General features: G+C 47.0%; 2 protein-coding genes across 3 annotated transcripts in view; both read right to left on the reverse strand.

Moving 5' to 3' along the window:
* Positions 1 to 456: 456 nt before the first annotated feature.
* CUNH3orf62 (chromosome unknown C3orf62 homolog) lies at positions 457 to 3,759 on the reverse strand. Its single transcript, XM_077777185.1, has 3 exons — positions 3,143 to 3,759; positions 2,145 to 2,236; positions 457 to 998 (listed from the first exon to the last, which is right to left on the reverse strand). The coding sequence occupies exons 1-3, from the start codon at positions 3,613 to 3,615 to the stop codon at positions 733 to 735; spliced, it is 831 nt and encodes a 276-aa protein (XP_077633311.1). The 5' UTR covers positions 3,616 to 3,759; the 3' UTR covers positions 457 to 732.
* Positions 3,760 to 4,199: 440 nt separating this feature from the next.
* USP4 (ubiquitin specific peptidase 4) overlaps positions 4,200 to 14,305 on the reverse strand; it is a 46,114-nt gene continuing 36,008 nt past the window's right edge. For both annotated transcript variants that reach the window (XM_077777186.1, XM_077777187.1), the window contains 7 exons: positions 12,274 to 12,501; positions 10,288 to 10,358; positions 9,911 to 10,029; positions 9,334 to 9,483; positions 8,201 to 8,304; positions 5,327 to 5,415; positions 4,200 to 4,946 (listed from right to left, as the gene is read on the reverse strand). In XM_077777186.1, coding sequence (XP_077633312.1) covers positions 4,785 to 4,946; positions 5,327 to 5,415; positions 8,201 to 8,304; positions 9,334 to 9,483; positions 9,911 to 10,029; positions 10,288 to 10,358; positions 12,274 to 12,501 — 923 coding nt within the window. In that variant the 3' untranslated portion in view covers positions 4,200 to 4,784. The remainder of the gene's footprint in view (positions 4,947 to 5,326; positions 5,416 to 8,200; positions 8,305 to 9,333; positions 9,484 to 9,910; positions 10,030 to 10,287; positions 10,359 to 12,273; positions 12,502 to 14,305) is intronic.

Consider the following 14,305-nt stretch of genomic DNA (forward strand, 5'->3'; position numbering starts at 1 on the left):
GGAGTGGGATGCATGAGGCTCAGGCATGAAGGTGGATGGGCAGGACCTTTGCTTACCTTTTTGTCTCATTACCCTTGGCTGAGGGCCCAGAGGTCTGATGTGGAGAGTGTGGTGGGGAGGCCTCATGGGAGTGTCCTGTCAGGAGGGGATCCGCCCCTCCAACACAACCATGAGGTCCCTGCAGAGGCTTTCAAGCTGAACAGGGGCAGGGCTGGGGGACACTGACGGGAGGTTGGTCTGGACAAGAGGAGAGCATGGAGCCCGTGCAGAGAACAGGCAGCCCTGTGCAAGGGTGGAAAGTGTGCATGGGTGGCAGAGCACCTGAGGCCACAGTCTGTGTAGGCTGTGCTGGCCTGGGCTGGGCTGGTCCCAGGGAGTGCACAAAGCCCACCCTGGTTGTGGCCCCAGTACTTACTCACGGGCCCATGGGAAAAGAATACCAGAAGACGCAGCAGAGGCCCACGACCCATACCTGCCTTGGGTACTGGGTGTATTAAATGTCAATCAAAAACACATTTGAGATTTCAAGGAAAGTGATAAAAAAAGTTAACAATAAGAAACATTTCAAAGCAACAATAAAAAAAAAATTGGGCTTTCAGCTCAAAAAGGGACACAACTAGAAGTTAAAGACGGTGTGGTAACCCAGTTCTGCCAGCCATTCGGCAGTGGCCCACAGTGACACCAATCACTGCCTGAGAGGCAGCCTCCTGCTGGAAAGAACCAAAGCTGTCCTTACTCAATTTGGTATTTAAAAGAGGCCATCAAATTGTAGTCTTCTTCCAAGTCCAGCACAGTCTCAACGATACTGTGATCATCGAAAGCCTGCTTGAGGCTGCCAGGCTCTGCATCTGAGGCCTTCTGAGGGCTCTCGTCCGAGAGCAGAGCCCAGGTTTCCTCCCTGAAGGGCGAGCCTCCACAGTGGCCACACACGCGGCTCAACGTGTTTTCAAATTCTAGCTTCCCAGCCAGTTCTTCAATAGCTCGGATGCTTGCATGGTCTTGAAAATAAGAACATCCCGCATTACAATTCCAGTGAGAGGCTCCCAAAGCCATTCCAGGCCCAAGTTAAAACCCACAAATGGGCGGTCACTCTTCAGGGACTGTGCCAAGCCTGGCATTGCTGCTCTGAGGCGGGCAAGCTGCCAGAGTGAGGGCCTCATTTTTAGGTGGGCTTGAAGCCCTCCCTCTCAGCTCCACATTTCTTGAGCCCAACTACCTGCCAGTTCCCAAGGAAGGTGTAAGTGGGAGGACACAGAGATGCATACGCTTGTCTTGGATCTCAGGGAACTCCCTGACCTGCAGGCATGACCAGACATAGTGTGAAAAAAAACCCCAGTCTTTTGGGGAATCCACATGTTGCCTGGGGCTGGCAAGGGTGTGGAAGATAGTGAGCTGAGGCAGGTGACTTCAGCTCCCCTCTTGGGACTACTGGAGGAGACTGTCTTCTCACAGTGGGCTGGCAGGGGTCTTGCTCTGTGGCCTGGAGTATCTTCTCACCAGGCCTCCTTTTCATCTCCATAACCTGGAGACACTTCCAGAGACAAGAGCTTCAGGCAGCCCCCAAGGCCATGCATCCCTTAACTAGGGGCTGTTGGTCCACTGTACGGTGTGAGTCATTTAGAAATGGAGCATATATAAATACATACATACATAATAATAAAAATAGGTCATGCATAGTTTACACAATGTACAGATGTGTGTGTAGAAAAAAACCCTCTGACGGGATGTACAGCACTATGTTAACAGTGGCTTTCTCTGGCTGCTGGAATTACAGGGGAGCTTTGGGGATCCTTCCTTCTAATATTATGTTACCCACCCACCCCACCATGCCCCCTCTTTGCCTATATCCTTGACTCCAGGTCTCAACTCAACCACCAAGTCCTGGGGAGCCACTGTCCCTTATATCCAGGGATTCACTGTACTAGACATTTATGAAATGACCCGATTCCTGTGTGACTCCATCAGGCTATCAGTTCCATGAGGGCTCTATGCAGACAGCCTGCCATAGGGAAAACAAATGTACCATGTAGATGGATGAGAACTAAGACAGTGGTTTTTTTTTTTTTTTTTAAGACACCTGCTGACTCAGGACCTGCACGAAGGACCTATCCTAAGGAGAGGACAGACCTGCCCTCTGTACTCACCGATCATATCAAGCAGATCCTTTGTGACCTCTTGGCTAGAACTGCTGAGTGGCATGTTTGAGTCAACCTTCAAATCTTTTTCCATATCTTTTCTGCAACCCCCAGGTAGGAAAAAAAAAGAAGAAGAAGAAGAAGAAAGAAGAAAGAAGGAAGAAGGAAGAAGAAGAAGAGGAAGAGGATTAGAGCCTCTTTCAAGAAAATATTGTAGGGAACTCAGTGTTAGATAATCTTAAAAACAAAACTGGTAACTTTAAACTGTCTTCTGTGCTGCGTATAGAGAGGACAACTGGAAACTGCTAAATCAGTGAGGCTGACTAATAGCATCATCCTAATGACTCACAAGTATCCCAGACAGTGCATTAATGCGTATGAATACCCACATGACATTTGTAGAATGGAACCAACTAAATAGCTTCTTTGTTCTCTGCCTCTGGGTCAGCCAAGATGGCAGGACCTTGAAGTTTCATCCCATAAGGTCATCCTTTCTCCAAATCAAGGTGCTGAGAATCAGGCAGTTTAAACCTACCGGGAGAGGGGTGCCCTGCTGGCTCAGTCAGAAGAGCATATGACTCTTGGTCTCGGGGTGGTGAGTTCAAACCCCACGTTGAGTGTTGAGATTACTTAAATAAACTTTAAAGCTACCAGGGAGTAAAAAGGTCTAGGGGACATCTTAACCCAGGGACGGCCTAAAAACCGGTGGGGTGGGGTGGGGTGGGGTGAAGGGAGAAAAAGCAAGAATGAAGGCAGGAAGTATCCATTCAGTTTGTCCCTAGTATGGACATTGTTTCTGCAGCATAAAAAATGAAGCGCTTTAGAAATCAGGTTCTCTAACGTTCCCTACCCCTGTAGGGCCTGCAAGGTACTTTCTAGGACTAGTCTGACCATCCTAAGGGGGAGGCAAAGGCAGTGCTATGAATTCAATTTAGGAACTTCAAACGGAATTTTTAGAAATGAGATCCCCTTAATCGTAACTTTTTACACTATCAAACTGGAATCACCTTAGGCTGTCTTTTCTCCAGTTCTCCCCATCTCCTGTGGCTCTCCAAAACTGTCTTTCCGGTGCCAAAATGGAGGAATGCGTCAATACGTTTTCTTTACTGGCCAGAGGTTTCCTTTTCGAGTATAAAGCATGTGGCTTTGCGTTCATTGGGGCATGGTTTGGAGCAAAAGCAGGGCTCTCAGTCTCAGGAGCACAAGGGACTGGAGCGAAAGGAGCAAGGGAGGAGGAGGAGCAGGCTGCCAGCGGGTGCCTCCTGCAAAGAAGCCGGTGCACAGGGAGGGGGAAGGAGAGCGGCGCGGTGTCCTGCTCCAGCCTCTGCTGGCCTGAGCACTCCTTGGAATGACTGACACCTTCAAAGGCCCGGTCAATGGCTGCAGTCAGCTCCTTTCTGCATCTTCTCAGTTTTTCAGACATTTCCCCTAAAAGCGACCATGTCTTTATTATGTAATACATTAGGAATGCACAGAGCATCAGGAATATAACATTAACATATCAAGCTGCAAACCACCCCCGAAAGGCGCATCTCCTGGAGCTTGATCCACGCCACAGGACAGAGGCCACAGTAACCCACACTCCAGGTGGGAGAGGGGGTGGGGGTAGGGGTAGGGGTAGGGGTAGGGGGAGGGGTAGGGNCGGCGCCTCCCCCACCCCCAAAGGTTAAAGGTCAGACAAGAATGCCTGGACGACCACCTAGTTCTTTAAACCCATGTGGTCCAGAGGGGAACGGAGCTAGCGGGATCCCCACCCCCCTCCCCTGCCCACCGAGGGAGGCTGGTGAGGACTGCGGGGGCCGGAACCGCCTGGGAGAAGGTGGGGGCGCGGAACCCCCAGAAGCCACTGGAGGGGCGATCTCACTTCTTACCAAAGTTGGCAAGAAGGGAAGGTTCCTGTTCTCAAGCCAACATGGAGAGAAACCTGAGGGCCACGGAACCCAGCAGTTTTGTGAACCGACTTCTTTTAAGTGATGCCTAATAAAAGCTCCACACTGTATCCAACAGTCTCAATTCATCAAGAACGGTGAGGGACTTAACAGAACTGCTAGGTTCCACACGAGATTGAGGGGCAGGGGACCCCAACACCAAATATTTTCATTTCATTAGGGAGAAGAAAGATGGAAATTCCAAGATGACTTAAAGGGATACAGAAACTGGCTTCAGTGGCTAATTTTGAGGGAATTATAAACCCATCTCAGTGCATAGCAAGGGAGAAGGGGACAACATCAAGTGAAGTTGAGGCTTGGTTTACTGTGGGCAGACTGCTGGGGTGACCGGTAATCAGCACCAGAATAAGAAATCCAGGAACTCAGGGCAGCCTGCGGCAGGTCTTCATACTCAATTAGTGTTCCTCTCCATTCTTTAGAATGCACAGGACTTACTCCACTGTGCACCCCCCACCCCACCCCCTAATTTCCACCCCACAGGTCTTATAAGAAATTTCTCACCACCTGCATAAAAAGAAAAATAACTCAGCCTCTTGACATAACCCTTCTGAGCAAACAGGGTCTTTTTTTTTTTTTTTTTCTTCTGCTCATAAAAGAGAATTTCCTCATCTGGTTTTTAGACTAGTAGTCTCCAGGGTGTCAGATGTTCTCCTGGGGGATTACACTGGCGCTGTGGGGTGGCAGAGTCACGGAGGCAGCATCAGTTGGTGTCCATACTGCAAGCCTCATCGTCGCCCATGCCCTGCTGCGAGCCGCTTGGGCTCGTCCCTCCCTCAGAGGATCCGGGAAAACTGATGAGTGAAGGTGTCTTATAAAATTCATCATCTCGACGTTGGTAAAATAGCACGTAAGCTGCTTTTGTCTAAAACACAAGAGGGGAAAAGTTCATTTACTGATTGGAATTATCACCCATTCTCCCCAGCTTTTCTCTCACTGTTCCAGACCCACTCTCAGGCATCTGCCATTGTGCCCTGTGCGTCCATGCACAGAGGCAACCATGAAGGTGACTCTACCCAGAGTGGGGAAAGGTCAGCGCCCTGACAGAACCCAGAGAGTTGAGCTTCTCATTTAGGAAGGGTCCCAGAAGGAATGGCAGTCAACTCTTTTTCCACCACACCCAGCTCCCGCTGTCACATCAGGATGACCAAATAACCAACCAGCCCAGGAGACTCTTCCCAGCAGACCCAGGAGATTTCTACCCAGAAAGGTAAGAGGAGGAACCAAGTATTAGAGCCTACTCACCACTATCTGATCCTCGGAGGCCAGGGACACATTGCTATCATCAAAATAATACCATTTCCCATTCAGTTTGTTCTTCGCGTATGCGGTGTCTGCCAAGTCAACAAAGAAAATACCTCTAGCAATCACCAGAGAACTAGTCTGGCTCGTTTATTACACTGAACAGTAATAAAACTCTAAAAATATGAAACAATGTTCTCACTCATATGTGGAATTTAAGAAACTTAACAGAAGACCATGGGGTAAGGGAAGGGGGGAAAAAGGTTACAAACTGAGAGGGAGGCAAACTAAGACTCTTAAATACAAAGAACAAACTGAGGCTTGATGGGGAGGTGCAGGGGAAGGGAAAATGGGTGATGGGCATGAAGGAGGGCATTTGTTGGGATGAGCACTGGGTGTTGTATGTAAGTGATGAATCATGGGAATCTATCCCCAAAAGCAAGAGCACACTGTATACTCTGTTAGTTAACTTGACAATAAATTATATTTTAAAAAATAAAAGAAAACAAAGACCCTGAAATTAAATTTATAGCTAACAACCAAAAGACAATTCCTTTTTGAAACTTGTTCTTTCTCAAAAAGGCTCTGAAAAGGTAAAAATGGAGTCATCAGGGACCAAGGCTTTATTTAAAAAAATTTTTTTTAAACATTTATTTATTATTGACAGACAGTGAGAGACAGAGCACGAACATGGGCGGGGCAGAGAGAGAGGGAGACACAGAATCCTAAGCAGGCTCCAGGCTCTGAGCTGTTAGCACAGAGCCCGACGCAGGGCTCGAATCCACGAATCGCGAGATCATGACCTGAGCCGAAGTCCGACGCTTAACCGACTGAGCCACCCAGGTGCCCCAGGGACCAAGGCTTTAAACTGTAATTTTGTGGGTTACTTGGGTGGTGTAGTTGGTTAAGCTTCTGACTTTAGCTCAGGTCATGATCTCAGTTTGTGGGTTCAAGCCCCGCATCAGGCTGTGCNCTCACACTGTCTCTCAGAAATAAATAAAACATTAAAAAATTAAAAAAAAAAATTTAAGCAAAAATGGCTCTCAAAATAACAGGCCACGTCAAACTCCCCCACTTGGTCCAGGGAGATGGCTATTACTGCCTCGTTCTGCCTCTGGAGCCTCTGGGGTAATCCTGGTAAGGGACATGCTGGGCATCTGGGTTTGCAAAGCTGGGGATGTGGACAAGATGACTCACAGTCATCAATTTCAGAGAAAGATAAATTTGAGTCCAAGTCTGTGGCTGGATAACAATGCCTCACGGTGGTCTAAGCATTTCCCACAGTCAATGCTTCCTGTCTTGATTCTATACTGTTCCCTAGCAGGATGTGTTTACAACAGCAATCCCAGCAGCAATGACCAATTCCTGCTCTCCCCAGACTCTACGCGACGACAGACTCTAATGGAGGACTGGGTGCTAGTCTCCACCTGCCACATGACTCTGGGCCAGCCATTTAGCTCTTCATCAGAGCACCTACACAAAGCAGGGGCGAAGAACACAGAAGAAGGTGCCGACAGCCTGTCCCCATTGTCCGTGCTTGTCAAAACAGCCACAGTGGTGGTTCTCGATCCTGGAGTTCCAATTGTGGACCCAATGTGGGTTCTCACACAACCAGGCTAAGCTCATGGATGAGAACACAGAAGGATAAGGAGGCTAAGAAACTTTCCCAAATGGTATGTTTATATACTAAAATAGTACTTAAAAGTAAGTTCATTTTTTTAAAGTAAATTCATTTGACATGCATGAACACAGATACCAAAATTAATTTTGGGAGGAAAAAAGTTGCAGGAAGTGCTGCAGGATATGATGTGATCAGAGGTAGCCAATAGCCATTCCAGTAGAGCCCAATTTTCAAACAGGTGCAGTTTTTATTTCCCAGCCTCTCCCACAGCTAGATGTAGCCATGTGCCTAGTTATAGCCCATGAGATGTACACAGAGGAGTTGTGGGAGATTTCTGGTAAGATGGCTTAAAGGGGAAGTTTGTGCCCCTTTTCCTCTTCTTCTGATGGCCTGGAAGGTAGACAAGAGGGCTGGACACTGAGCAGCCAACCTGAGTGAGCCATGAGGTGATATAGTAAAAAGGGAGGGGCAGGAGAGCAGACTGTTGAGCCAACAGAAAAAGCTTACCAGTACAAGGGAGAAGACTGGGGCTTAGGGCAGTTTTGTAATCTGCTGAGAATATAAAAGGAACTGATATCTCCCATGGTGTCATCTCTAGGGTCCTAATACTGGGTGTAGTGGCAGTTGGCATGGTGCAGATGCAGCAGAAATGGGAGGAAACCCAGGTCTTCAACATCACTAATACCCTTCCGTAATCAACAAAATATAAGTCTTTTCATTATAAAAGTAAACCTACACATTCTGACATACTGGAAAATAAAGTAGAGCAAAGAGAAGGTTTTCTTGCTTTTTGCTTTAATGTAATTTTCACACTAGCTTCTGCAATGACGCAGGTTTGAACACGTCATGGGCGTCTCCCCCTGTGATCACTAATTTTATTTTGCAATGGCTGCACGCTCTTCCATCAAGTGCGCAGACAGTAGTGCCAACTGTGGGTCAGCAATCTTGATACTAATTTATCACTGTTATAAAGAGGTGAATATCTCTGTGCATAAAGCTTTTACCCAGTGTCAAGTCCTTTCTTTAGGATAGATTCCCAGAGGGGAGGTTATCAGATTCAAGAATATGAAGACCAAAAAAAAAAAGACAGAATAGAGAAACAGCAGTTTGGACCAAGACTGAAACCTTGACACTTGAGGCCTGAGGTGCTGTGTAAAGAAAGTGCTTAGGGCAGTGCCTGGCACACAGGAAGAGGCTGGTGAGAGACTGGTTGAGGGCATTTCAACATCTCAGAGGAAAGAGATGCCAGTACTTACAGTGGCCAACCCCCATGGCTCCATAATGATTAGACACGGCAATGAGGTCATACACATAAGGCCTTGCTGACAGGTCACAGACGAACTCGGACATGTTCAGAGCTCTGAGCACAAAACACAAAAATGGTCTTTAATACATTAAACTCAGAGAAAGAAGTCAGAGTAACCCACTACTCCCACGATAGAACATAGGGAAACACTCAAAAACTAACTGCAGAGGAAGGAATGAATAGGCCTTGGCGGCACGGGCCCTGGGGTCTTGCTCTGAGCACTGAGATGTTCAGGTTGGAGAGGAGAAGCTGCCTGGCTAACTCGGGCCCCAGACCAAGTGGCGAGGCAGGGCTCTAGGCACAGACGAGAGGGCTGCAGCAACTCTGTAGAAATGGCTGTTATTACCAAAATTCTAGTTGGTGCTATAAAAATTTTAGCTAAGTAACAAAACAGACCCCAGAAAACTTTCCCCCCAATATTTTATTTTGAAAATTTCAAAATAAAGAAAAGTTAAATGAACTTATAACAAATATTCATGTAGCTACCACCTAGGTTCTCCCAGTGACATATCTACATACTTCATTATCTACCTATAGTCCCACTACCTGGGAAATACTCTAAAATCTGTATTTTGTGGACCAACTCTTCTTTGGTTGACTTATTTTCCTGCATCAGTTATGCTCTGCATCCTGGGACCTGAGGACACGAGTAGACAGCCAGTCTCACTCTCTACCCCAGGGATAGGACAGGTGGCTCTGCGTCCCAACCTGCAGCCCCAATTCTCCTCAGCAGACTACACTCTGGTTACTTTGTAGCCCTGTTAACAAGCGGAGGCCCTGTGTTTGTGCTGTCCAGCTGAGCCCAGGCTCCCTGGGACCAATGATGGATGGGATGACCAGTTCAGTCAGGTGGTAGCAATGACCAGCATCACCCTGAGCCTGGAAAGTACTCTGCTGGAGAATCTTTTCCCCAAACGTGGGAGGATGGGGAGAGGGAGTGAGCCAAAGTCTAACAGCCCAGAGCGGAACAACAAACATCCTAACGCGGAAAAGCCTTTGGTCGCAAAACTCTCAGCCAATCAGTACCTAGATTTCTTGCCTACTTTACCATTTTCCTAAGAACACTGTAGCTCAGGGACCCACCTGACTGGGAATTCCACGACTGTGTCGAGTTTATCTCTCCAGTATCTATTGTAGGAGAAACGTTTGAGGTGGACCACCAGGATCTTCGGCAGAGACCACAGGTCAAACTTCTTCGTGGCTTGTTGATGCTTCTTACAGTTGGGACAGTACCTGTAAAGAAAAGAGAAACCTCCACTTAGCCGGGGGCCGAGGAGCCAGGGCAACCTGGGCACCCAAGCACAAGGCACAGCCACAATCCCCTAACATCTTTTTTGCACTCAGCATGGGCCGCTTCTGTGTGTGTGTGTGTGTGTGTGTGTGTGTGTGTGTGTGTGTGTGTGTCTGTGTCTGTGTCTGTCTGTCTCTGTCCCTCTCTCTCTCTCTCTGAGCCATGTTCCAAAACAGAGGGATGGCTTTTCTTAGTCTGGAAAACACAATTTGCACAGAAAGTCTATGATATAGGGACAGTCATGTCACAGCCATGTGATAAAGAGTGACACATCTCCCCTCAAAAGGGTTTTTGTGTACAGAGATGGCCACAGCAGAGCTCAGTCCAGGGTACACAGGTGCCCCTGCTTGGAATGGGGTGCCTCATTACCAGGGGTCATGCTCCCCAAGGGTCTCCATGGTGGTGAAGAGCTCGATGCAGTCTCTCAGGGCCACTGCGGTTTTCTTCTTCTTCTGAGGTTGCAACATGCTCACGTGCTTCTCATAGGCCTGTGGGGAACAAAGTGTGGACTTCTATTGGGGAAATGAGTTCTAACCCAGTTAAGCCAACCTCCCAAGCTCCCATGCCTGGAATATAATGCACTTTCTGGAGTATCTGAACATATAATGACAATATCTTCAAGTGCTTTCCATTTCAATCTGCAGTAGAATTTGTCAAATTGCTGGGGAACTGGGGAGAGTGACCCGAATACACAGCCAGAGCAGAAGCCAGCATGCACCACTGACCAGGAGTCCCCAGTCACCTACCTCAGATTCTTGCTCATCATAATAAAGGCTCCGGGTTTCACTGTCCCAATCGATGGCCAGTGTGGATCGAGCTGTGGAGGAGGACCAAGGTGTCACTCATAACTGAATAGCCAACAAGAGGAGAGGCTCTTCAGGTGACAGGAGTGACAACAGTCTTCACCATCAACACCTGTTATCACCAGCCATTGCCAAGAGCAATGCTTTATCTTGAGCCAGTCTACTCTGAACCCCAGGACCCCCAAAACCTTTGGCAAACATTTCCTCAATGTCATAGTAAGTTCCAAAGACTCTAACTATATAAGGATACTGAAAGAACATAGATCAAGATGAAGTAACAGCAACCACATATATCTTCCCACCTTAACCCATGAGAAAACCTGACAAAATAATGAAGTGGTTTTGATATGAGGGATGTTAGGCACAGCAAGAATGCGATCCCCAAGAGGAGAAAAAGGTGATGCCCAGGGGCCTCTGGGTGGCTCAGTCAGTTAAGTGTCTGACTTTAGCTCAGGTCAAGATCTCACAGTTTGTGAGTTCGAGACCCGCGTTGGGATCAGAGCCTGGAGCCTGCTTCGGATTGTGTGTCTCCCTCTCTCTGCCCCTCCCCTGGTTGCTTGCTCTCTGTCAGAAATAAACATTAGGGGGGGTAAAAAAGAGCAGCACTATCAACAATAGCCAAAGTATTGAAAGAACCCAAATGTCCATCGATAGATAAATGATAAAGAAGATGTGGTATATACATATATATATATACACAATGGAGTACTAGTCGGCAAAAAGAATGAAATCTTGCCATTTGCAACTACATGGATGGAACTAGAAGTTATTATGCTAAGTGAAATTACAGAAAGATGGGTATCATATGACTTCACTCATATGAGGACTTTAAGATACAAAACAGATGAACATAAGGGAAGGGAAGCAAAAATAATATAAAAACAGGGAGGGAGACAAAATGTAAGAGACTCTTTATAGAGAACAAACAGAAGGTTACTGGAGGGATTGTGGGAGGGGGGATGGGCTAAATGGGTAAGGGGCATTAAGAAATCTACTCCCGAAATCACTGTTGCACTATGTGCTAACTAACTTGGATGTAAATTAAGTAATTAAATTAAAAAATAATACATTAAAAAAAAAAAAGTGATGCCTACACTGCCCCAGCTCACTGCCTGCACTTTCCAGGCCACAGAGTGCAAGACAGAGGTAGAAGGATATGGAAAGTTTTAAGTGGAGAGTCAAAGACTGGAGTTCGAGAAGGTGGCTAGAACATGCAAGGCTCTGTACAAGAGGAAGCGGCCACACAGAGAGGAAGGAGCTGCAGGGACAGAGAGAGAGACAGACATGGAGACTCAGAAACTCGTCGGTAAAGCTGTTCTTCAAACAAATTTTTTAAAGAAATATAACAAAAAAGAAAGAGAGCAAAAGGACAGTGCGCTCATTTCTTTGCTAATGAAGGAGACACGGCGCTGGTTCTAGGCAGGGGTCACTTCTCCCTGCACAATGCGCAGTCTGTGCGGATGCCTCTTCTGTCTGCGCGGCGGCCCGTTACAGGCTCCAGCTAACAAACAGCCTACACAACCCATGACCATGGGTTGCACATTTCATGAGCGATCTCATGGAACAGAAGAAAACAACACATGGCCTCATTAAGTGACATGGCTCTGGGGAAATGCTGCCAGAGGTACGAGAAGTGTTAGCAACCCAGAGCAAAGGTCCTGAGGGTGGTGGCGGTGAAGGGAGAGCTCACATCCATCCGAAGTCATCAAGGAACAAAGGAAAAGCCCTGACAAAATGGCCAGGGCAGGGGGTGAGGTCTTGGAAACAGTTTTTAGGAAATTTTGAGCCAAGGACCACACAAATGTCTGTTTCTGGAGCTATAGGGAGATGGCAAAAGCCCAGTGCAGTGAGTACTGAGTGCAAATGGGATTTTTAAACGGACCCTAAGCCCCCAAAAGCCCAGTTTGAAAGGTCAAAGAAAATGCTTACAGTTGAGTTTAAGTAGTTTTCCATCAGTTGCAAGGGAATTTATATCAGCTGTTCCATAGGAGTTCACGAGGCTGAAGGTAAAAAGCCTTTTCGGGCAGGACTGGCCTTTGACCTTCTTTTGGGTGGTCTCACTGTGATCATTTCCCAGCTCATCCTCACCACTGCCTTCTGTGTCTGAAAGCTGCTCTTTGCCTTCATCCTGATGCTCCATTTCTTCATCTTCTTCTCCTGGCATACAATGAAAACCAATGTGTATACAAACTGTCACCATTTTGATGTTGAAAATTTTATTTCATATTTAACTACGGTGCTTCCTTCCAGATTTTGTCCTGTGTATGTGAGGCTACATCTAAGCCTTCACAAGGCACCAGAATTCATGTATGACCCTCACAAGTTGGTGAGACAGGCAGGGTGAGCACTACTAACCCATGAGGAGGAAGCACAGGCCTAGGAAGACTCAGTGATGCCCCCAAAGGTACACAATGAGTCAGCAGGCCCAACTGTCCTAAATTTGGGTCCCTCCACACTTGGTACTTTACTGGGCTTCACCCCACATCCTCTGACTCTTTCAACTTCATCACTTGACCCACAGAGAGAAAAGGAAAAAAATGAGAAGCCAAGAAGACAGTTTAGTTGAGAAACACAATTTAAAAGACAATTAAGGGGCACCTGGGTGGCTCAGTTGGTTAAGCGCCCAACTTTGGCTCAGGTCATGACCTCATAGTTTGTGAGTTCGAGCCCCGCATCGGGCTGTCTGCCGTCAGCACAAGGTCTGCTTTGGATCCTCTGTCCCCCTCTTTTTCTACCCTTCCCCCACTCTCTCTCTCTCTCTCTCTCACTCACACACACACACACACACACTCACTCTCTCTCTCTCAATATAAAAATAGAAAATAAAAGTCAATTAAAAAATATTATGATCACAAATTTAAGCAAAAGTCTTCAGTTCCTCTACAAGAAACAGGCTGACTGTCCCTTCAACAAGCAGTCAGTGAATGAATGTCTCTCAGGTGCAGGTACCATGCTGGGTCCCGGTGAACACTGGATCCTGCCCACTTTTTTTTCTCTTTATTCATCAGAGAGTGCTGAGTTTCAATAATTTTTTTTAAGTTTATTATTATTTTTTTTTAGAAATTTCTACACCCAATGTGGGGCTCGAATTCATGACTCCAAGATCAAGAGTTGCACACTCTTTTGACTGAGCCAGTCACGTGCCCCTCAAGTCTTTTTTAATAGGCATTCTAGAGGCATATGCTGATGAGTAAATTTCCTAGGTATTTCAGAAATGGTTTATGGGGCTGCAATAAAAAGGTCCATAAACATATTCACTGTACTTTCTGTTGTTGAGAAAAGGGGAAAGTCAGAGCTTTGGGTAAGTAATTTCAACAAAGACGGGACAACTCCATAAGGTGATGTAAAAGTAACAAGAGAAGAAAACATTTACATTATGAAGTTTACAGGGCGCCTGAGTGGCTCAGTTGGCTAAGTAGCCAACTTTGGCCCACGTCATGATTTCATAGTTCATGAGTTTAAGCCCCGCATCAGGCTCTCTGTCCGCTCAGAGCCTGGAGTCTGCTTCTGAGTCTCCTTCTCTCTCTGTCTCTCCCACGCTCACGCTCTGTCTCTCTCTTTCAAAAATAAACAAACATTAAAAATAAGAAAATAAAATAACATAAAATATGAAGTTTACATACTCAGGAAATATTAGTAGACGACACTGAGGAAAAGAGAATGTTGTACATAAAAATCCTCTTTTTCGAAGACCATCAGCCTTGGGAGTGTTTATAAGGAAAGGCAAGTCAGGCCCAGGACAATGCAGCAGTTTCCTCCCAGGCCACAGGAACAGCACAGCCACGCATGAGGGCGGGCCACGGACCCTATCAGTACCCTTCCAAAATAGCCATCTGGCACGAGACGTTCCTTTGCCAACCAGCTCACTCGGCTCCTGAGGCAGTGGCACTGGCCCTTTTACGCCTAAGTGAGCCTGCTCCACTCCCAGACTGGCTGGGGGGCGCCTGCCTGCCCCGCTCAC

This window comes from Crocuta crocuta, unplaced genomic scaffold, assembly GCF_008692635.1.
Source record: "Crocuta crocuta isolate KB4526 unplaced genomic scaffold, BGI_CrCroc_1.0 scaffold77, whole genome shotgun sequence".
Lineage (NCBI taxonomy): Eukaryota > Metazoa > Chordata > Mammalia > Carnivora > Hyaenidae > Crocuta > Crocuta crocuta.

Bases quoted from the DNA above. Each gene is read 5' to 3' on its own strand.
- CUNH3orf62 (XM_077777185.1), bottom strand. From the start codon at position 3,615: ATGCTCTGTGCATTCCTAATGTATTACATAATAAAGACATGGTCGCTT. The intron at 2,237-3,142 runs GTGATTCCAGTT...TGGGGGTTGCAG, and splicing joins TGGAGAAAAGACAGCCTAAG to AAAAGATATGGAAAAAGATT. The intron at 999-2,144 runs GTGAGTACAGAG...CTTATTTTCAAG, and splicing joins GGATCTGCTTGATATGATCG to ACCATGCAAGCATCCGAGCT.